The 24,594-nt window shown below is 38.0% G+C and overlaps 1 protein-coding gene across 2 annotated transcripts; it reads right to left on the bottom strand.

The window, feature by feature from the left end:
* Positions 1–158: 158 nt before the first annotated feature.
* tnksb (tankyrase, TRF1-interacting ankyrin-related ADP-ribose polymerase b) lies at positions 159–24,282 on the bottom strand. 2 transcript variants are annotated; one of them, XM_065250983.2, is made up of 28 exons: positions 23,756–24,282; positions 19,278–19,502; positions 16,201–16,296; positions 15,879–15,915; positions 15,638–15,713; positions 13,309–13,329; positions 11,000–11,094; positions 8,955–9,021; positions 8,581–8,767; positions 8,372–8,490; positions 8,199–8,290; positions 8,039–8,117; positions 6,093–6,264; positions 5,936–6,015; positions 5,714–5,859; positions 5,477–5,642; positions 5,176–5,395; positions 4,972–5,081; positions 3,321–3,509; positions 2,856–3,093; positions 2,527–2,606; positions 2,329–2,449; positions 1,980–2,077; positions 1,819–1,893; positions 1,607–1,712; positions 1,280–1,466; positions 1,029–1,185; positions 159–605 (listed from the first exon to the last, which is right to left on the bottom strand). In XM_065250983.2, exons 1-28 carry the CDS (start codon positions 24,234–24,236, stop codon positions 519–521), a joined length of 3,807 nt encoding a protein of 1,268 aa, XP_065107055.1. In that variant the 5' UTR covers positions 24,237–24,282; the 3' UTR covers positions 159–518. The 2 variants fall into 2 exon arrangements, with proteins under 2 accessions (XP_065107055.1, XP_065107056.1); XM_065250984.2 differs by lacking the exon at positions 13,309–13,329.
* Positions 24,283–24,594: the final 312 nt, after the last annotated feature.

Here is a 24,594-nt window from a genome sequence, read left to right as displayed (position 1 = left end):
CATGAATCTTGATTTTGGATCCTCAACCTGAATCTGTCTGTTCAACTTACTCACTGGAATCGTGAAAAAAAACCTGTTGTGGCCTTCATGATTCTAAGATTCTGTGCAAAAATTTTAGAAATATATTGACACTAAATAAATAAATGAACAAGCAAAAGTTGTATGAGTGAGTCTCGTTCCGATGAGATTTATTTAAAAGAAATTACCAGACTCCAAACAAAAAAAGTTCCATTAAAATACAACTCAAACAGCATAGTTAAACACAGTCAGTTTTACATGTTTGCTTTATACTACCTGTACATTAAACCTCACAATTGCAACTATTTTCAAATAACTTAAGTAACTTGTTTTTAAAAGTGCAAATTCATAATTCATACATGGGAATTCCATGAGTAAGACGTGGGTAAATGGTAAAGTTCACATTTCCTTTGTGCAACAACAGAGTGAGAAAGAGGGAGTGAGTGAGCGAGCAGTGAGTGAGTGAGTGAGTGATCGAATGTAAAAACACAGTGTGTTGACTATGACTTCTGTTCTGCTCCTGTAGAGGACTGAGGCGTGCTGTCCGGCTTCAGGATCTGGTAAGTAATAAGATATTCTGGGTAGGCCTAAAAAACAACAACAGTGAACAAACACGTTAACACACATTACACTTCACTTCTCCGTCTGTCAATGTCAATGAGCTCTTTGCTAATTGGCTTGCACAACAATGCATCATGCAAATTTCTCGCTCAAGTTGACATGCATGGAAGATGCAATTGAGGCGAATATTGCATGCTTGCAGGAAACGCATCCTCATTTATATATATACACACACACACACACACACACACACACACACACACACACACATATGAAAACATTTCTTAAATATATATTTGTGCATTAATATATAAATAATAATTACACATACATATATTACATGAACACAAACATTTATTTTGTATGCGATTAATCGTTTGACAGCCCTAATAAATAAATGTAAAAAAAATCACTCGACACATGTAATGACTGCTTAAACATTAATTCACCTGTTCTCCACGATAAATCACATACTCAGCGTAGGCCAGGCCATTGACACTGGGACGGCCGATCACAGAGTGATGTCCGGGTGGGGCGTGGGCCATTTTCATGGCACTAAACTGCAGGAATGACTTTCCCAGCGTTACACGACAGAACAACATCTGCCTGTGTAAAACAAACACACAACAGTACAGTATGTAAAACCATCCACTTTAAGAAGTTTACGTTGCTGTTAAACGGGCAGACGGTGTGCGTTTACCTCTGGCACAGGTAACATGATCGGTCTTTGTGGGTGGGGCATCCGGTCCCTCCCCCGATTCCATAAACGTACTGGTTGCTTTTAGAGGAATTCTCTGCGAAATATATACCGGCTCCAAACATGCCACCAATATAAGCATGACGCTCATCAAATCCTTTGTGGATGATGGCATTGATAAATGGAGATCCTGAAACAAAACAAACAAGAGTGTTTACTTACTGATATGATGTTTAATAGCAATATTAGCAATTTAAGTTTATGTAAACATACAGAAAAGAAATTGTGTATACTTCATTTTATTTATCAGATGTATGTTATGCCGTTTACCGTGAAACAGCATGCGTTCGTTGTGGTGGTTGTGATTTTCATCCGCAATCTCTTTCTGTCTGTGTGTATATCTCTCTCTCAGTTTCTTATTCACCACTTTCTGGATCTGTGTGCACACGGAAAGTCTCGGTTCAAGCTCATATTCAAAATATTTTATAATAAACATGCCATGCCACAGGTCAATGAGATGCTTGTGATCAGGTGTGATTTACCTTGATGATATTGTATCGACTGAAAACGCCACCCGCGTTTCCTCCATCCCTGTGCTCACGAATTGTGCTCTGCATCTGTGGGCACAAAAATCAAGATCCATCGATACATCTGAACTGTATGGTCCAAATAAAAAAAAAGAGCTGAATGAGTTCACGTTTACCTCCTCCTCGACAGACTGAAACTCCTTATCATCCACGGCCAGATCGATCAAAACTGTGCCCTGATTGGTGCAGTGGAACGTTAGGTATGGATTTGCACCTGTGGGATTAAAAACCAAACTATACTAAACATATTTTCACACAGGGCTACAATATTTATCTTTTTTTTACTATTTCGCAGATCGATTCCATTGTGATATAAAAGCCAGCATTTTCTTTACAGACATTCCTCACTAGTTTTGTTTTTGTCTTTTGCTTCGTTATTACACCCATAGCATATATTAATCAATACATAAAGGAGATGTTGAATGAGATAAATGTGTGTGTGTGTGTGAGGGGTTGATTTCGCACCCTGCTGTCCTCCCAGGAGCCTCTCGATGCCTTTGATAAGTTTATGACGATGCCCGTAAGCATTGATCCCGATCTCCTTGAGCTCCTCGTGGCCCATATCAGCCAACACGTCCAGGGTGATCTAATGGACGACAGAAACGCCATTACATACAAATCTAAATACCTTGCCAGATGATATCCAGATCATCCTGCACTCACCTGTTCTCTCTCGAAGATGTCCCGGAGATGCTCGAGCCCTAAGCTCTTCAGGAACTGCGAGATGTTCATATCCAGGACAGCTATGATACAAAAAATGCTTTTAGATACTAACAAATACATTTACTTGAAGAAATAGCATATATAGCTCCAATCTTTATACAGTATGTATTTTTTTCTGTGTGTCTGCAGTGTTATAAAAGATTTGCACAAATAAAATGATTTGCATGTTGCATTGTGATGAAATACTAATGTATGTCCCTTCACTGGCTCCCTACTCTCTTCTTCCTCTATCAATTCCCAGTCTGTCTTGATCCTCATCTGTGTCTCACCATCTCCTTCCTTCCTCTCATTTCCGGAGGCTCCATCAGCAGGTCCTGTGGCTCCTCCACTGGCCCCGTCACAGAGCGGCCCCGCCAGGTTATCGATGCTGGAAGCGGCAGAGAGGCAGGAGGGGGTGGATGCAGGCGATATCAGTGTGGCACTGAGCACAGTGGCCTGGGGTTTGAAACAGCTGGGCAGAGCGTCAGGTGGCATCGCATCCATCAGCAAAGCGCGGATGTCATCGGCCTGTCAAAGATCAATAACCGTTGATTTATTAACTGTGACAAAAATCTTTTTTCTTTTCTGGTGATGTCATCATGACTGCTTGGGCGGGGCAAAATCATTAACCAATGACAACAGAGCTGAACCTTATGAACCAATCGTGAATGTTTTAAAGAATAAAACAATGTAAAAAATGTATTTATGTTTTATAAATATAAATAAATAGTTTTTGTAAATATTGTACTCCATACCGTGGCCAGATCCAGAGCCGTCTGCCCCTCCTGGTTCTTCATGGTCGGATCAGCGCCGTGCGCCAGCAGGAGCGCACACAGCTGCGTCCGTCCCTTCTGCGCAGCCTCGTGCAAAGGAGTGAATGCCCATTTATCTGTCGCATTTACACAAGTGTTGAACTTGATCAACAGGGCGGCGATATCCACATGCTGGACAAAGTGTGAGAAAGGGGATACAGATGTTGATGTCATTATATGTGTATGTCAACATACTGCTGTTCAGCAATGCATACAACTGCTTATTCACTAATAGTAAATTTAAAAAAAATAAGCCAAGCTATTTTGAAAAAAGATTGCTTAGCAGGTAATAGTAGACAATTACAAAAAAAAAACTTTTTAAATACTTTTGAGGAAAAACCCTATTTAATTATGGCTGAAAATCACACTAATACAGATATTATATACAGTATGTGGCATACAACACCTTTAAAATAATTTTGCAGCATAGTATTTAAGAAAAATTTGAAAGGCTCAAACACAAACAAACCCAAGACCCAGGATCACTTGAATCCCACAAAAGTCAACTTTTATAACAAAACCATCCATTTAGACTAAAGCTAAATTTTCATGAAAGCGATAGAGTAAGAAACTAAAAACTTTCTCATTTGCGTTTTCACGTACACATGAAAACGTTGTCTTAATCAGTGCTTACACGGATCCCCAAAAACTACAAAAAATACTGTATTATTTGTGCCAGGCCAGTAGATGGCGATATTACTTTGTAAAGAAACACTAAACGCCTGCGCACATCTGCATTTTTCTACGGAGTGAAAAAATACAAACAATCAAGGTAGCGAAAGCATTAAAAAGTATTGATTACTCATAACCGTGTAGGGTAAAGAAATTGTCATTTTGCGGGGAGGGGCATTAAAAACAAAACAAAAAAACATGCATGTTGCATGCAATTCCCTATAGCCTATATTAAGTATTTGGAAATATAGATTTTCATAATTTATTAGGTTCTTTGATAAGGTTAAAATATGTAGGTGTATGTAGCAACGTAATTTGATGTCCTAAACATTTGGCAGCACGTCACGAATGCGCCAAGCTGGGTTGTAAAACTAAATACACCGATGCGGGGCGGACCACATATTTCATAAAATGGGAACCCGCAGGTTGGAAAAAACCCTGACCCGCGCATCACTAATAAGCATGCACATGACATCTCGGTTCTCACAGATTTGCATTTTTGTCAACTACATGGAAACAATAACGCCATTGTTTTCAATAACATGCATTTTCAGGACCGTAAAACGGCACTGTCGTGTAAACGCATTAGGGATGCGCATGCATGTCATTTTTTTATTTCGATTCTGAAAAACGATTACTCGATTAATTAGGGGCGGGCAGTCAAAGGGGCGGGGCATATGTGTCATGATGAAAATGAAAATATTTTTATAAAAAACACTCAAATAAAACGTAATTTTAAAGAAACTATGACAAAACATGAACACATCAAGAGCATTTATGAATTACATTTTTTTTACAGAAACCTCTAACAGGAATAGCTGCGTTTTCATGATCAATCATTCCTAAAACGCATACAAAAATGTCCTGTTTTGGGCTGAAAATGTCATATAAGCGGCCCCTAAGAACTTAAGTCATTTCTCACCCCATATGAAGCGGCATTATGCAGAGGAATCAAACCTCCTTTATCTTGAGCATTAACATCTGCTCCATGCTCCAGGAGATACTCTGCCACCTCCAGGTTATTGTAGCCAGCTGATAAAAAAGCACGAATGCATCAAACAATAGAAAAAAAGATTATTTTTTAGTTTTACGCAGTAGTAAAAAAAAATGTTTTGTGATGCGTTACCAGCGAGGTGCAGTGGGGTTGAGTTCCTGCCCTGCGTGTCCCTGCAGTTGATGTTCTCCGGGCTGCAAAGTTTCTGCACGCGGGCAAGACAGCCTTTCTTGGCGGCATCAAGGAGGGCGGCATCTCCACGCAGCAGATCCTGTATGTCTGTGTCTCCGTCCTTCACCATGTCCAAAGCCATGTTGCCATCACGGTTCTTCTTGGATGGGTCTGCCCCATGCTGCAGAGAGACATCATTGCAAGGCGGTTAACATATTATTCCAACACAACTAGGATTTCTTCAGGCGAGACATTTTTTTACCTTCAGAAGTAGTTTACAGATCTCATATTTGCCCTTTGCTGCAGCCTCGTGCAGTGGTGTGAACTTCCAAAGGTCTGCCACGTTCACTGACGCTCCATGTCTCACCAGCAGCTCGGCCACCTCGTAGTGCCCATACGAACAAGCGTTGTGCAAAGGAACGAGACCCCTGAAGAAACAAGAGTCATTATGGATCATGAAGATTCTTTACAAAAGTGTTGAGAAGGCACAAGTTCGTACCCTTTATCTTTGGCATGAACGTCGGCCCCATGATGCAGCAGGTATTCCACTACGGCCACGCGGTTGTATCCCGCAGCAAAGTGCAGTGGGGTGGAGTGCCGGCCTTCAAGATCACGACAGTTTACGTTCTGAGGGGAGCACAGTTGCTACAGAAGACAATATGAACAACTTAAATATCCACATCACAAGTAAAATACACTGAGCACACTTTTCTGTATTCACCTTTACTGTGTCAAGGTCTCCGGCTTTAGCCGCCTCAAGAAATCGGTAATCCACATCGGAATTGCGAGGAGGAATGTTCTCTGGAGAAATACATACAACATATTTACTCAGGTTTTAAGAGCTGATAATTAATCTGTGAAAAGAAGCATAATACTACCATTGAGTATCTGTTGAACAGCTTCATTGCCCATCTGTGAGGCAGTGAAGCCTTGCAGCGAAATGATTGACGGGTCAGCCCCGTAACTCAGCAACAGTCGGCACGTCTGGATGTGACCGGCGAGGGCCGCCCGGTGCAGAGCAGTCTGTCCCAAAGTGTCAGCAGCATTCACCTGCACAAATACATAAGGTTAAAAAAACCGACAACAGAAGCCCTTACAAGTTTAAAACAAATTGACTTTAAAAGTGGGGTTTAAAGCTATTTCTAAGGGGGCGTGCACACCAAAGCTTTTACGCTTTCAATTGATTCCAATGGAAACTCGCAGTTTTTCAAAAAAGTCGTCCCTCTGTGGTTTTTCCACGCTCGGTGCTGAGCGTCAAGAGTTGAAAGAGATTCAATGCATTTTGGGTGAAAAGCTCAGCTCATCAATGGTAAAAGTATCACAACAACCAACTGGCTCACAGCTCAAGTATCACAGTTAAAAAACGCATTTAAAAGTTTTGGTGTGCACAACCCCTTAGAGTTTAGAAATTATTATTAGCCAAGAGTTGCTAAACATAAACAAAGTGCCAAAAAAGCTGTAGGAAAGTACAGTGGAAGTCCTTATACTGAAAGTAAATGGCTTCAGCTAGCATATTGCTCCCAATAAGTGTCAAAATAACGCTAGCTAGTATGCTAGCTGGAGCCATTTACTTCCAGTCTTTGTGCTAAGCTAGGCTAACGCTGGGTGTGTCAGACAGAATTACAGGACACACGTAGATAAAAAATATGGACTTAATGGATCTAACTCTGGGGGATACGATGAATAAGCTAAAGTTCCAAAAAAGTCGACGTGTTAATGCTGGATTTTGTTGCAATGGGGCGGTGTCTACCAGGTCATGAATCGCAGGCAGTAAGTAAAACTGCTTTAAATGTCTGTGTTTTGTTGGCAGTTGGTACACAAATGCATATAATGTAAACGAAACGAACATGTAGTGAATCATTAGTTATCCAGAGATAGTGCGTTGTTTTTGTTTGCACCTCTAGGAGCTTTGGATTATTCGGAAAGAATCTGTAAAGCTGATCTGTCTTTTATAAATCTGATGAAACTAAAGACTCTTTGGCGATATGAAGGATGCAATACTACTCTATAGTAGGGCTGCAATGATTAATCGCTTGTCCATTAAAAATGCCTCTGAAATTGATTCTGTGTTTCATGCACAGCTTGTGTGTGTACTACGGCATTTGGTCAGTAGGAAGTCCTTATCAATCTAAAATCATTAGGAGTCGGAGTCGTTTGTAACGTGCAACACTCATTAAAGAAAATCATGAAAATACCTAAAACAATTTGAAGAATAGCGATATAAATATTCCTATAGACATTTCCTGAAATAACATTTGTAATGCTGCTTCTTCTGTGGCACAAATGGAGTTTCTGCACAAGAGCGCCCCCTGGCTTTGGGATGTGCCGGGATTTCACCGTAATTCATTAAAATTCATTCATTGAGAAAATGCACATTTGAACGATTAATCGTTACAGCCCTACTCTATAGATGGTTTCAGCAGAAACTACATAAACAAGCGGCTGTCGTGGTCCGCACGTAACTTCTGGTAAACTCCGCTAAGAATAAATAACAACAAAGTTCTTTAAACGTAGTTTATTTATATAAAAAGCACAAAAAACACATAGATTACCTAGGAAACGAAAACATTTGTTTTTATCGACGAGGTATTTGTTCGAGAGATCAGTTTAGCAACTAGTCACACCATTAAAAAAACGAAACCGGAAGTCAAGTTCGGATCCAGACGTGTATCGCGTCAGCGCATATGCGTCCGATGAAACTGTCTATAGGTATGCAAGATTAACATGAGAGATAAGGAGAAACAACGTGTGTTATGTGAGCTTTAAGTGAAACACACAAGGTAGTTTGTGTGCTCTCATAATGTAGTAACGCTACTGCTGGTACCTTTGCTCCATGTTTCTGCAGGACTTCCAGCACGTCATTGTGACCCCGCTCGGCCGCTACGTGAAATGGAGTCATGAAGCTAAAAAAAAGGTAGAGGAAAGTGAGATGGATGAAACTTTAACTATTCTGTATGTACAGTCTTGATGAAACAAGCACTCACTCTTTGTTCTTCTCATGAATGTTGGCGCTTTTCCTCAGCAGCATCTCTGTAACCTGCTTGCGTTTGGGATGAGGGGAGGCCACCGCGCAGTGCTACCAAAACACAGACCATCATTAAGAGTTAATGCAATACCTTGCAATGTTTAAACACAACACATTTAGTCCTGCGCTCACCAGAGCAGAGTCATGCGAGTGAGGGTGTTTAAAACTGATGATCTCCTGCGTGGTCTTCTTCACCTTCGCCATGTCCGCTTCCCGGGCAGCTTGTAACAGCGTGTGACCTTTGAACTCATCTGGTTGATAGAAAAGCACGAAAGGTCAAACACGAAAATGCGAACCGACGTGTCGACAGATACGATCTGAGCGCTGTGTGTGGCACGTACAGGTGAGTCTCTCTTTGAGTTCAGGTGTGGGAGCCACGTCCACCGCACTTTTGCCGTGACAGTTAAGCAGTGTGGGATCTGCGCCGTGAGCCAGCAGGAGTGAACACACCTCCACTCGATTTTTACTGGCTGCCTCGTGGAGAGGGGTGAACTGCCATAGGTCCATAGCGTTAACACACGCCCCGTGCTGAGGGCAAATCATAGAGAAAATAATCAATAACAAAGAAAGAAAGACAAAATATATAAATTCCTAAACAAATCTTATTTAACATACATGGGCAAAATGATCACAATTTTATACCAAAAAGTACTAAGAAATATAATGGTGGTTAAAATAAATATCATGGTGTTCTTAAAAAGCAAAAGTTGTTCACCTTTAACAGGAGCTCTGTGACCTCATAGTGACCATAAGAGCAGGCGTTATGAAGAGGAACAAGACCCCTGACACAGAAAGAGAGAAAAAGATAATTGAAATGCGTGCAAAATAGTGTAGTGTTACAGTACGTACTGACTTGGACAAAGTACCTACTGCTTTATCATTAAAACAGTACTTTCTATATAATATGTTTGGGTACATTGGCGTTCGCCATGTTGATCCACAACAACCGCGACAACAATTTACTTATGCCTTGTTCACGTAAAGGTCCACTGTGTAGATTTTTAGCAACATCTAGCAGAGAGATTATGAATTGCAACCAACGGCTCAGTCCACAGCTAACCCCTTCTTTTCGAAACGCGTAGAGAAGCTACGCTAACCGGCGCAGAACAAACACGTTATTGCCTGAGATAATGTAGTGACATAACGCGCTCATATTAAAAGGAACACTCCACAGGGCTGGGTATCGATTCAGATGTTCCAGATCGATTCGATATCGATTCACAAGCTATCAAATCGATTCGATTCTCGGTTCAGCTTTCGCTTCCAGTTCTCTGGACGATTTTTATACTCGATTCTCGATTAAACTCAATGAATATAGATTTAATACAAATACTATATTAATAAAAAAGAACAGTGAACAGCAGTTTACAAATGGGTAATTAATAAAAAGAAATTAAAAGCCACTACACTATAGTCGTCGTCTTTCTTGCAAAATCTAAAATGCTTCCATACCTCTGACTTTTTTTGTGAAGGTTGCATCAAAGTCGATGAAGTACCTGAAACCGCCATTTTAAGCACTGAATGAATGAATGACAGGCTCGCCTCTCACTCCTTGGTAACATCGCGCAAGGCAAAAAAGAGTGAAGAAGACTAGTAATAAGATTAACGTCAATCTTACGTTCAATGTTTGCGGAAATAAATATGGGGGGAAAAAATCGTTTCTGCTGTTTGAGAATCGATTTTGAATCGACCACGTAAAAAAAAAAAGATTAATCGAAAAATCGCTTTTTTTGCCCAGCCCTACCATGTAGCATCGCGCAAAAATAACCAAAGTTTCAATATTTTTCCTATTTAAAACTTGACTCGTCGTCTGTATTTACATAGTGTACTAAGACCGATGGGAAATTAAAAGTTGTGATTTTTTTCCTATTTAAAACTTGACTATTCTGTAATTATATCGTGTACTGAGATCGACGGAAAAATAAAAGTTGTGATTTTATGCAGATATGACTAGGACTATACTCTCATTCTGGCGTTATAATTAAGGACTTTGCTGCCGTAACATGGCTGCAGGAGGCGCAATGATATTACGCAGTGCCCGAAAATAGTCCTTTGCTATTGAAAGTTACCAAGGCACTGTGTAAAATCATTGCGCCTCCTGCAGCCATGTTACAGCAGCAAAGTCCTTGATTATAACGCCAGAATGAGAGTATAGTTCCTAGCCATATCGGCTAGAAAATTGCAACTTTTATTTTTCTTTCGGTCTTAGTACACAATATAACTTAAGAAAATTCAAGTTTTAAATAGGAAAAATATCAAAACACTTTGGTTATTTTTTAGCGTGATGCTAATTGTCTAATCAGATTCAATGGATTGTGCTAAGCTATGCTAAAAGTGCTAGTGCCAGACCCGGAGATTGGCTGAATGGATTCCAAAACGGTAAGAGTCAAATGTTTAACACTAGGGGAGCTGGAAAATGAGCATATTTTCAAAATAAAGTGGAATGTCCCTTTAACGTAAAATTACGCATTCTGCGCACCTAAGCGGGAACAGTTTGAGTCAGAAACAGAGATAGCAGGCCAAAGCTTGACATTTTTGCGATCATAAAAAACACCTGCAAGGCCTGAAAGAGTTCAAGCCTCGCAAAAAGTAAACGCAAAATTAACTTAAAATAAAAAAGTAACTAAGTAACATAGTTACTTTTTTGGGGAGTAACTTAATATTGTAATGCATTACTTTTAAAAGTAACTTTCCCCAACATTGCAGCTAGCTGATTTACAAACAGTAAATTTACAGTAAGTCGTCGTATGTGTTGCTCACCCTTTGTCTTTTGCATGTACATCAGCTCCGTACTGCAGCAGTAACTGCACTATACGAACACGATTATAGCCAGCAGCTAGATGAAGAGGAGTCGACTGCAAAAAAAGACAAGAAAAACATTAATGACACATTAATTTAAGAATTTAACCAAATTTAAGATCAAAATATAAATAAAAGGCACCCATTTTAAACCCATCTGATCACTACATGTGTTAACAGCGGCAAAGAGTATCTTTATTTTGAAACTAGATTCTGTCTCTCTGAGTAATGCCACTATAGTTGCAGTACAGAGGTCCCCAGTAAAGTTCCATTTTTGGGCATACTTGAGGGTCCGCATACAGATGCAAATTTCAAAACAATCAAATCAAAACAATACAAGCACACTGTATGCGCACCACTGGATTTTTGTAACCATGCGTACTTTGCACATACAGGAAAATGTAGTATGTAGCCAATGTGCATGCGTCGGACATCTATGTACACGTACAACGTAAAAGTCAAACTACTTTTGCAAGGCTGTGCATTCGACCGTGTGAGCACGTTCACCTACACGTAAAAACAAACTATACTCTAGGCTTTAGCAGGCAGCGGTCCGACACCAGCACAAATGCGCATTTAGGGGACCCTAATTTGTTTTCCTGTCTTTGACGATCTTGTGCTCTTCTCAAAATGCCGGATAATTAAAACTGAAAAAAAAAACTGTCTATTCACACCAAGATTACATCAAATTATTAATATAAATTGCAGACAAAATGTCTATTCACATAACATACTCTGATCGACAACGAAAACACTCGAGTTTGAAAGACAAGTTTCACCACCGGCCTGAAAACTTGGTCATACCGTGGATTTGAATGTTTCTGATGCGACTAGACCTGCCTAACTATGTCCTTAAACAACGGATGAAACCATCACGAAAAGATGTTAAATTAATAAGAAAGGGTGACTTTTAAACTAATAACTTACAGGAATCTAAGCACAAAAGCTAGAAATCTGTTTCCAGTTCATGCAGTGAGACATAAAGTGACATGCTCTTAACAGCAAACCCACAGCAAAACAATCTGCATAACCAATCTTAACGTAACGCTTTAGTGATGTAAATCTTATACTAGCCCACAGTATGACGCATTTTACATAGAATGATAATATTTAATGCAACATGGAAAGATAACATTCGTGTTTATATAAATTAAGGGGTCGTTTACACGACAACGTTTTTAACCGAAACCAGGAACATTTTGGATGTTCGTTTACACAACAAATGCCGTTTTGGGGTCCTGTAAATGCTAACTTTTGACGACAAGTTTCAAGGTGCAATATTTTTCTCTGTATAAACTACGAAAAGACGTCATGCAAATGTTTAATTTCAGTGTATATGCATTCGCAAGTATAACCAAAACATCAATGGCAGAAACTGGGTTTATTAACACTACTCCAACGAAGTTTACAAAATTTGGTCGTTTATAGTCCAAATATCAGGGTCACTTGTAGTAAAAAACCAACCTCACCGTCCGTCTAAACTAAACTGCTTAATGCTTTTGCCATCGTGATTGTTTGGATTTATCGCTCTATAGAAAAACGTGTATGTGCACAGACGTGTAGTGTTTCTTTACAAAGTAACATCGCCATCTACTGGCTTGCCATGCATAGCCAGTAGATTTTGCGGATCCGTCTAAACGCACATAGATCTTTTTTACACAGCGCTGTGACATGCATGTGAAATTTTTTAAAAACCCAAATATAAACTTTACTACAGTTTTTTACTACATCGTTATCGTGTAAACGTAGCTTAAGACGAGCATAGCACAAGCAATGGACAAAGTGTGACCTATACAGAATGGATCTGAAAAATCAGAAAAAAATCAGGAGTTAAATGTGGCATTCCAGCATCTCGGATAGCATGCGTGCTGATCACAACAAATCAAACAAACAAAATCAAAAGAGTAAGAGATGATATGTGGATGTGTGGTTTAGAGGTGGAGACATGGTGCAGATCTAGCAAAGGCAGATGATTTAGAGAAATACTGTAAAAGTGTACAAGTTACAAAAAAATAATTCAAGGCCTTGGTTTTCAGAACCTGCAGAAGTCAACCAAATGTTAGCGGCACTATTGGTTGATTGATGGATTGTGACCAGCAGACGGTAAGGCAGGTTTCTGTGCGCTTTAAGTGTGAACCAGCATATATGGATGGATTTTTAGGGACAAATAAACAAACATAAAAATATATATATATATTCATAAATGGAAAGAAAATTAAGTCACAGAAAGACCAATTAAAACTATTTTCTGTTTCACAAAATAAACTTACCAGCATTTTTTGTGATGTTGACTGAATGTCGCCAGAACAAAAAAACAAACAAAACAAAACAAAAAATTAGCTGTAAACTAACATTTTATCCATCTGAGCCGACTCTGGCGTCTGCAGTCTACCTAAATCAACATCAACAACATTCTGTACCATTTACTTTTAAACTAAAACTAGCTACTTCATATCAATGGACGATCTTAAAAAAATTATTATACAATGAAAAGTCACAGTAAAATGGATTTAAACATCTATATGCAATAAATGACAGAGGATAACACATACACATGTTGAAATCAAATAAACTGATTTCTCACTACAAAACATTTTCTGTGCTCATAAACTTATACCAATGCTAAAATACCAAAAACTATACTATGCAGCACACATACAATGTTCATTGCATAAATGCTTCCAAGCAAAAACTTTTTTTTTTACAAAAACACTTTTGTTGTAGCCAATTAATTGACCCGGTCGATATATAGGAATATCACTATATTACGGCATAGGTTACAGTACATCATTTGTTGGTAATCATTCGACATTTACTAAACTACACTCAAAGAAGAAAACAAAAACTACCATTTACACTGGGGCTAAAGTACAAAAATTCCTACTAGAGAGTTGCAGGGATGGCATTTCCAGTTCTCTTGTTCCAAAGTCAATGTTTTTTTTTTACGGGTTATTGGTTCGTCCGTGATAATTAATGCAAAATTGCCCCAATTGTCAGTGAACTAAGGCTCTGTGTAGTAAATGCCTGACGAGATGCGCGTGACAATCAAATGCGATTTATCGTGCAGCCCTAGTTTGAATGCACGCACAATGAACCAAAATTAAACGATCCACGGATAAATCCCAGACGAATTGTCCATGTATAATTTGTTCGCAAAAAGGGCTGTTGTCAGAACATTAAATGTCACCACGCATTAAAATCTCAAAAACAATGCAACACAGGAACAATTACCAAAAAGATACATCCACAGTACTTCCTTAATTTTTTTAATGTTTCAACAGTTAAAAAAAAAAATTCGGAAACTTGGTGGCGATGACGTTGGAGTGCTATAGTTAGTTTGTAGCGCACCTGACGAGAAGCGCCGCCTCGGAGGTATCATACACCGGAAGTGCACATTAAATAGCGCAAGCTTAGTCAGATAGCGTCTTCAAAATGCCAAATATATGTTAGCAGCCAATTGTAATCGCTAATAATTAGGGACAAATATGATGTACAAACAGCCAATCACAGTGGCCGCGACACATGCTCCGATCTTCCATAAACGTAATTGGCTGGCTCTGCCTAGGTTATTTGCATAAGGCGATCTGATTGGCTTACGCACGCATTGCCGCTTAAAAAGTTGAGAAATGTTCAACTTCTGCCACGAGCAACGGCACTAACGTGCCGATGACGGATCCCCAATTCAGTTCGGCAACGCATGACATCACACATTAAAAGTGAATGGGAAGCGTTAACGCTTACGTCCCGTGTGAATGTACCGTTAAGGTTCGCTTTTTATTTCTAGTAAATGCATTTATACTTGAAAATATATTTATTTATAGTTGAAATGTATATGTATATATATATATATAACATTGTGTTAATTTTTAAAGATCATCTTGATGGTGCAAGTATAATAACTTTGTGTTGATCACAGAGCTTATTTTTCCTATTGACTTTTTGCCCAACCCATGTGAAGCTAACTTTCGGGTTGGCCATCAAAAAAATATCATCCTTGCAGCTCTCTATAAACCCTTTACTATAGAGATACAGGAACCTGGACGGTCTGATGTATGAGGTGACCTTACAGAGGATTGAAATGATAAAGGATGATCTGAGGGGGAAAATCTATATCAATCTTGTGATTATAATCTACAAAAGAAATGAATCACAAAAGCTCTGGCCAATGACTTCATGAAGATCAGGGGTCAAAGTTCAAGTAATGTCTATGTAAAAATTAAGGCTGTCCAAAATCAGTCAAGCGAGCGGGAAATTCTTAAAACCTAGATGTTAAAATAAAAACCATATGTCCAGACATAACCTTATTATGGATTAAACTAGGTCATTGCTGCTGACTGAAAAACAAAACTTGGTTTCAAACAAAATTGAACAAGGGGATTTAGGATTGACTTGACCTAGATCTAAATCATTTACACAACTACTGGAATAAACTAATAATACATCCTTTATTTGGGATCAAACTGAGCTCTCTACTACTCTTACTAGGCATTGAACATCTGCATTTTGCCAGATATGTCAAATATTACATTAAAGACAACTTCCTGGTTTGTTAAAAAACACTATGCAGATAAAAAAAGCAAATAATCTGATCTGTGTCACCTTGCGTCCATCGCTGGCATGACAGTTGACGTTTAGCGGAGTCAAAAGAGCCATCAGCTTTTCCTCATTTCCGCTCCTAAGAAAGATGGTTTTCCAAAAACACTGTTAGGAATATCAGCACACAGCTTCATTCGTAATAAGCAAAGGTGACAGCCAGAGAGGTTTCCGATATATTTAAAAGGATCAGATCATGGCAATCCCAATTTTCCTTGATTATTTTTTAAGAAAAGAATATGCTCACCTCGCTGCCTCCAACAGTTCATCCTTCTTATATTCACCTGAAGGTTATAGACAGACAGAGCTTGTCAAAATGTCTGATAATATGTCATTTAAATGTGTGTATGTAGGTTTAAGGCATCTGTATGACTTTAAGAAATGTAATGCAAACAGAAAATATGCATTCGGGGTTCAGAAAACATAATACACGTTGCAAAAATAGTATGACTAATAACCTGCTCCAATTTGCTTTAATATAAATAAATATCAGACTGTGTGTATGACTAAGATGTGTATTTGTAGGGTGGTGAGGATGTTTGTTTAATGACTGTTTGTGTCTAGCTCACCGGTGAGAACAGTCTTTGCAGACGGGTCTGCCAGATCCAGAGCCGATTTCCCATCAGTGTTTCTGATATTTGGATCAGCACCATGCTGGAGCAACACTGTTAAAAATATAGTTAAAAGAGATGCATGGTTATTTATTTATGATAAAAAAATTATTGTATTTATTTTTGATAAAAAAAGTAAATGCAAAGTAAGAGTTTTAAAATAAGAAGCATACAGTTACAAACATCTCTTCATGTACTATTTTGCACATGATTTCAAATCACATCATACAAACCAATTTTGTTGTTTTTTCCACATTTAAGGGGGAAATTTTCCATGCTTTGGGTTCTTTGACATGGAAAATTTATAATAAAAAAAATCTAAAAAATATAAAGCTTCAGTGTATGTTATACTATAAACATTTACAGTAAAGAAACATGTGGTATTTGGTGATCACTGGTAAATGTAGAGACAATAATAAGGAATATAAATGTGTCCAAGACCAATTTTCTCATCCTCCGCAACAATTTTCAATCATTGTTTAAAAAATAATTGACTGCGACACACAAGATGGCTACCAGGTAAGCAGTTCTTATTTTTTTATCTTCAGATTAAAGTAATAAAATGAAATTTAGTTTGTCATAGTACCTAGACAACTTTTTAGTTCTCATTACTGAAACATGAGTTTGTAAATGCATATTTAATGTAATATCATGTTGCGGTAATGATATTTTTTTATAATGATAAACTAAAAAATGTAAATAATTTTATAGGAAATATGTTTTAAATCCTCCAAAAAATAATGGTTATGTAAGTTCAGACCTTAACTCATGCAACTTCTGGGTTGCATGAGTTGCAGAGGATAATATCCCGGTGGATAATAGGGGTATTGCAGAAAGCCGGAAATACTTGTCATTGTCAGGGAATCGTTTTCTCATAATTGACGTTAATTAACGAGTTATGTGCAAAAAAAAAAATGGCTTCCAGTTTTTTTTTATTCTGATGCTGGACACGGATTTCGTGAAAATGAACACTGGATTTCGTGAGAATCACCCATATTGCAATTTTTTTTATTTTTGGCCCAAAAAAAAAAAAAAAAAATATATATATATATATATATATATATATGTATGTATATATATATATATATATATATATATATATATATATATATATATATATGCTAAATACATTTTGTAGAAAGTAAAGCTTAATTAAATATATTTTGGAATTTTAAAATATATTTAGTTTTAACCCTCATATATTAATATATTTTTTAAAATGTATTTCAGGGGCAACAAATACATTTTTTATTTTACAACACATATGGCAAAAACATGCTGTTGAAACTGCAATTTTAACTCTTTTGCTGCCAGCATTTAAAAAAAAAAGTTGCCAGCCAGTGCTAGCATTTTTCATGATTTTAATGCCTTCAAGAAAATGTTCTTCTTTAAATATATAAACATACAAAATATCAAATGAAAGAACAGACCCTCTGCTTTAAATTTTTTTTTTCATCATACCTTCATTAGTTCTCTTGTAATCACCTCTCAAATATGGGTAGGTTTCTTCAAAAACACCAAATTTTGAGCAAGAAGCTGACATAATTGCATTTTTGTGAAGGACTATTGATAGAGATCAGATTCAGCGCGATCCTCAAAACATACATGAAGTTCTTACTCTTACACGTGAGGCGTTACTTCTGGGTTGCATATATTGTTGAGGATAATATCCCGGTGGATAATAGCGGTATTGCAGAAAGCCGGAAATACTTGTCATTGTCAGGGAAGCATTTTCTCATAATTGACGAGTTAGCTTGTCAATGGCGGTGAAAGAGTTCAAATGCATTGAAATTGTGAACTGTTGAGGTCCAGATAAATTAAGAAAAATCCTGAAATGTTTTTCTCAAAAAACTTAATTTCTTCTCGATGAACAAAGAAAAACATAAACATCTTTTCTGACATTGAAGGTGTCTATCGTTATATCGAGGAATAGTTTCTACCAAAATGTCATACAACAAATATCTGCTATCAGGCCATCTGGGAGAAAAAAAACACCAACATAATGTTGTCGGATGACGATGCTGATTTTTCAGATATCATGCTTCTCTAAAGATCGCAGTGTAGACTTCAAATAATATGCAAAAACTAACACTGAAAACTATTCATTTTGCAACTAACTTAACTCTTTCACCGCCAGCGTTTTAAAAAAAAGTTGCCAGCCAGCGCCAGCGTTTTTCATGATTTTCACCAAAGTTTAATGCCTTCCAGAAAATGTTCTTCTTTAAATAAATAAACATACAATATACCAAATGAAAGAACAGACCCTCTGCTTTCAAACAAAAAAAACGTTTCATCCTACCTTCAGTGGTTCTTTTGTAATCAGCTTTTGAATATGGGTAGGTTTTTGCAAAAACACCATATTTTTGCAAAAAGCAAAAATAATTCAATTTTTGTGACTGACTTTTCATAGAGATCCCTTTCAGAGCGATCTTTAAAACAGACAGGGACATGCAGCAGCTTGCCATAGGGCAATACTTCCGGTTTTAAAAAGTTGTGGAAGGGCGCCACCTGGTGGATAATAGCGGTATTGCGGAAAGACGGAAAATCTCGTCATTGGCGGGGAAGCGTTTTCTCTTAATTGACGAGATATCTCGTCAATGGCAGGGAAAGAGTTAAACCTTTCAGAGATGTCAGTTTTTCCTCTCTTATGCAGCCACACACACACAGATTGCTTATTCAGCAGAACTACATGACATCAGGGGGCAGAAGAGAAAATACTGCAGAAGAAGAAACAATCACAACCCACAAATACTGCAGACGAAGACAGACACACAACACGAGCTGTCAAACACACACAGTCATATTATGATTCATTATACAAACTCCCTTTGGCATTTAGAAAATATTGTGAACATGGCAGTAGTGTGTCATAACTAAAACTTTCTTATTAGGCTATTGTTACATGAATATTTTGCGCTTCCTAATCTATATAATCCCTATTGATCCGTTTTGTTTGAGATTTACAAGCTCACATTGCATTAGGAGTTTTAGCATCCATTTGACTACAGAAAAGTCCTGACAGAAGCATTTCATACCAATGCAGACGTCTATCTTGCCCTTGATGGCGGCCTCATGCAGGGGTGTGTAGTTCCAGTTGTCTCGTGCGTTGGGGTCGGCACCGCTACACAGCAGAAGGCTCACGACCTCGGCGTGTCCGAATGAGCAGGCGTTGTGGAGCGGGATGAGACCGCCGTCATCACGTGCGTGAACGTTTGCTCCGGTCTGCAGGAGATGTTCCACTACGTCCTTCCTTCCAAATCCTGAAAAACATAATGAGACAGTGTGATGAGAGTTAAAATTCAATAGATCAAATGAAATGAAAAATGTACATCTATTTATTATTTACAAATTGCACAATCACTTCAATATCATAATGACTGTTATATTTTAAACATTATTAACAACGGATGTTTTGTACCATAGATTAGCCAATATTTTTCTCTCACCCTCAAGCCATCCTAGATGTATATGACTTTCTTCTTTCAGCCGAACCCAGTTTGAGTTATATTAAATAATATCCTGGCTTTTTTCAGCTTTATAATGAATAGTGCCCCATTTTTAGCTCTAAAAGCTTATCCATCCATCCAAAACCGTATTGATACAATTATTAAATGTCTTCTCAAGTAAGGCGATGAGTTTTTGTAATCTCAACTCTCTCATGAACACGCACATGCATAGTTTGCAAAGCTTAAATTTACAAAAACCTATCGCAATGTTAGCAAGCCTAGTCCTGACTTTAACTAAGCCTTGTCTATGAAACCAGACTATAATTATGAATCTCGTTGAGTCTTGAGTTGAACTGTATAAGTTTAAAATCAATGTTGTAGTCATGTCCAACTCAATCTCTGGTGTTTGTTTTGACTTGGACTCAAGTTGGACTTAAATGGGTTCAAGTTTACTATTGTACCTAAATAAATTTGTTAAAGTAGGGCTGCACGATAAATCGCATGTAATTGTCACACGCATCTCGTCAGTAATCCTGGTTCCTTGATTAGTATTAAATGGCCATCAGCTGCTTTCAGATGGAGCGGCATTTACTACACAGAGCCGTAGTTCACTGACAAGCTCGGCCATATCGCATACGCCTGCGATAATTCATGCGAAATTGCCCCGATTGTCAGTGAACTACGGCTCTGTGCAGTTAATGCTGCTCCATCTGAAAGCAGCAGATGGCCATTTAATACTAAGGATCAAGGAACCGGCATTACAGACGAGATGCGTGTGATATCGAATGCGATTTATCGTGCAGCCCTATTTTAAATAAATTTTTAGCACATTTTAGTTCATATTTATTGTGTCTCAAAATAGCACAGTGAAGTACACCTAGATGATCTTAAGAACATCTTAAGAAGTACTAAAGATGAATTTTTTGTATATTAAGTACAAAATAAGTGTGCGAAAATAAAGCACTTTAAGTACACTATGGAAGTGTAATACTTTTTCACCTGGGACACTGTTTAAAAGTATACACACAACACATCAATTAAAGAGATAGTTCACCCAATAATGAAAAACAAATTCTGTCATTTTCTCACTCTCATGTTGTTACAAACCCAAATACATGTCTATGTTCTGATGAACACGAAGGAAAAATTTTGAGGAATGTTTGTTACCAAACCGATCACGAGCCCCATTCACTTCAATAGTAGGAAAAAAGAATACTATCAGAACAAAGACATTTCTACTAAACTATCACTTTAACTCTTTCACCGCCATTGACGAGATATCTCGTCAATTAAGAGAAAACGCTTCCCCGCCAATGACGAGATTTTTTTTCGTCTTTTCGCAATACCGCTATTATCCACCAGGTGTCGCCCTTCCGCAACATTTTAAACCCGGAAGTATTGCCCTATGGCAAGGGGCTGCATGTCCGTGTCTGTTTTAAAGATCGCTCTGAATGGGATCTCTATGAAAAGTCCGTCACAAAAATTGAATTATCTCTGCTTTTTGCTCAAAATGTGGTGTTTTTGCAGAAACCTACCCATATTCAAAAGCTGATTACAAAAGAACCACTGAAGGTAGGATGAAATGTTTTGTTTTGTTTGAAAGCAGAGGGTCTGTTCTTTCATTTGGTATATTGTATGTTTATATATTCAAAGAAGAACATTTTCTGGAAGGCATTAAACTTTGGTGAAAATCATGAAAAATGCTGGCGCTGGCTGGCAACTTTTTTTTTTAAACGCTGGCAGTGAAAGAGTTAAGTAAGCTTACATTATTGTTTTCTTTCACAAATCAATTATTTCACTTCAGAAGACATTAACCCACTAGAGTCATTTAGATGGACCTTTAATGTTCTTTAATGATGGATGGATGTGCTTTTTGGACCCTTAACACACTACCATTCAATGGCATTACAAAGCAAGGACGAGCTAAGATATTATTTAAAATAACTCTGATTGTAGTCAGGTAAAGAACAAGGTCTTATACATCTGGGATGGCAGATCAGTGATAGAACATTGCGTTAGCAGCGCTAAAGGTCACAGATTTCAAACCAGGGAACACACGTTGATAAAATGTATACCTTGTAATGCACTGTAAGTCCCTTTGGATAAAAGCATCTGCCAAATGCATACATGTAAACGTACTTTAATTAACTGGCGACTAGTCATCGTCACTAGTCACGTGGTACAGCACATATATTTAAAAAAAAAACAATGTATTTAGTTAGATAATTAATTAATAAAAGATCATGCTTAAAGGAATATTCCATTTTCTTAAAAGAAAAATCCAGATAATTTACTCACCACCATGTCATCCAAAATGTTGATGTCTTTCTTTGTTCAGTCGAGAAGAAATTATGTGTTTTGAGGAAAACATTGCAGGATTTTTCTCATTTTAATGGACTTTTATAGAGCCCAACATTTAATACTTAACTCAACACTTAGCAGTTTTTTCAACGGAGTTTCAACGGACTATAAACGATCCCAAACGAGGCATAAGGGTCTTATCTAGCGAAACGATTGTCATTTTTGACAAGAAAAATAAAAAATATGCTCTTTTAAACCACAACTTTTCGTCTAGATCCGGTCGTGATACGTCAGCGTGACCCCATGCAATACGTCATGACGTCAAGAGGTCACAGAGAACGAAAGCGAAACTCCGCCCCAGTGTTTACAAGTGTGTTGAAAGAGGACCGTTCCCACGTTGTTGTATGTCAACTGATACTAATTAATGTCTTTGTGTCAGTTTATTGTTTACAATGGTCCGCAAATGTGCGTTTTATATATGTAACACGTGACCTCCCTACGTCACTACGCATTTACGTTAGGTCGCGCTGGATCAGACCTAGACGAAAAGTTGTGGTTTAAAAGAGCATATTTTTTATTTTTCTTGTCAAAAATGATAATCATTTCGCTAGATAAGACCCTTATGCCTCGTTTGGGATCGTTTATAGTCCTTTGAAACTCCGTTGAAAAAAACTGTTAAGTGTTGAGTTAAGTATTAAATGTTGGGCTCTATTGAAGTCCATTAAAATGAGAAAAATTTCCTCAAAAAACATAATTTCTTCTCGACTGAGAAAGACATCAACATTTTTGATGACATAGTGGTGAGTAAATTATCAGGATTTTTCTTTCAAGAAAATTGAATATTCCTTTAATTTGTTTACTAATGCCGAAAAATCATTTGTGGAGTTAAATAACATTTTTTAAGTATTTCTATGCAAATTGCATATTTTTATGGTCCGTACAATTCATATTTAAAACAGTCTCACCACAGGAAATTTAAACTGGATATTAGTTCTGCACAATATATTGTTTTAGCATCAACTTCTGCAAGTCACATCACAGAAGATTTTTCATAAAAAAGGGAAACTATTTCAGATTCCTTTGCCATTGTTACCGGACACCAGGGAATGGTTTCAAATGACAGAGAAAATCTGTAAGCTATACAAGAAATGCCATCCTCTCAAACAGAGCGTTTCAAGTCATCTGGTGAAGCCATCAAGTATATTGTGCATAGTACCGCAATATACATCGCAATACCTCGATGCCCCATCAACATCATGCAGACCTACTTGATATTACAGATATAAATGCAAAATAAAATAGACTTTGATGTTTATAGACATAATCCAGCTAATAGTTAGTTTAAAAAAAAATTACTGCTTTTTTGAGATCATTCATTTTACATGATAATTGTGTGTCAACATTTTAATATAAACAATCTATTCCTCATGGGTTTCTTAACAAATATCCTCTTTATTTTACAGTATCTGACAGATTACATAACACAATCTATTAATTCATTAATTTATTTCAATATTTTTATACCATACACATTTTCTGTAATTAATTTTTATAACGAAAAACAACGTATTTGATATACTGCCATTGCATACTTTCACGCACATATAATACACTTTATTATATTATTATTTATGTATCAATAAATCATAGTATAATGGAACCAAATATTTGCGGTGAAATAAAATTATATACGTATTTTCGTCTCATTTGGTCAGCCTAACCGAGCTTAATCTAGCAAAATATATCAAAAATACAAAACCACAGACCTGCTGCGAAATGGAGCGGCGTTGATTTTCGTCCGGCCATGTCTTTAGCGTTCACATTCACCGAGTCCACCAGTCGTTTCACCCGCGACACGTCTCCGTTCCGACAGGCCTCGAAGAGCTCTCTGAACGCCCCACCGGCCCCGCACACTCCCTCCCCTGGACTGGTCGTACCCGAACCAGGGCTCTGGCTGCCCGCGGTCGCGCTAGAGCTAATGCTGCTGCAGCTGGAGCTGCCGAGTGCTGACGCCGCTGCTGCAGTCATTGGGCCGGGCCTGTCCGGGGAAGATGCGGAGGCCGCTGCGGTCTCTGTCGTCGCTCCGTCGCATTCCGCTGCGCCGGTCCCCGATGGGCTCAGTAGACTCGCTGAATCTGGAATAATCGCTGAGGGCGATTCGGGAGGCGGAGAGGCGATCGCGACGTTCCGCGGAGACGGTTGCAGGGTGCTTTGTTGATGCTGAGAGGATCGACGGGACACCGCCATTTTCCCCCCGAAGATCCGTCTGTCAACAATAACAGCTGGAACTGCTGCACTTCCGCCTATGGGGAGAAGACTTCCGGTTAGTATCTGAATCGCTCCCTCCCTACATCACTACAGTGCACTTGAAGGAGTGATAACTAGTGAGTGAAAAGTGAGTCGAGAAAGGATGTGAGCGCATCTGGTTATACACTCCCATGATAAAATGCTGGTGTTCTATTTTATAGGCCTACTATTGCAAACTAGTAAACTTTAGTATATTAAAATTTTAAAAGCACGTGTATCTTGCAATTTTACTAAAGGCTGCAATAGTAAATAGGCTACTATAGTATATACTATGCTATAATGCATTATATTATGTGTT

This window comes from Paramisgurnus dabryanus, chromosome 5 (assembly GCF_030506205.2).
Source record: "Paramisgurnus dabryanus chromosome 5, PD_genome_1.1, whole genome shotgun sequence".
In the NCBI taxonomy this organism is placed as follows: Eukaryota; Metazoa; Chordata; class Actinopteri; order Cypriniformes; family Cobitidae; genus Paramisgurnus; species Paramisgurnus dabryanus.
This window is presented reverse-complemented; position numbering and strand designations above follow the sequence as displayed.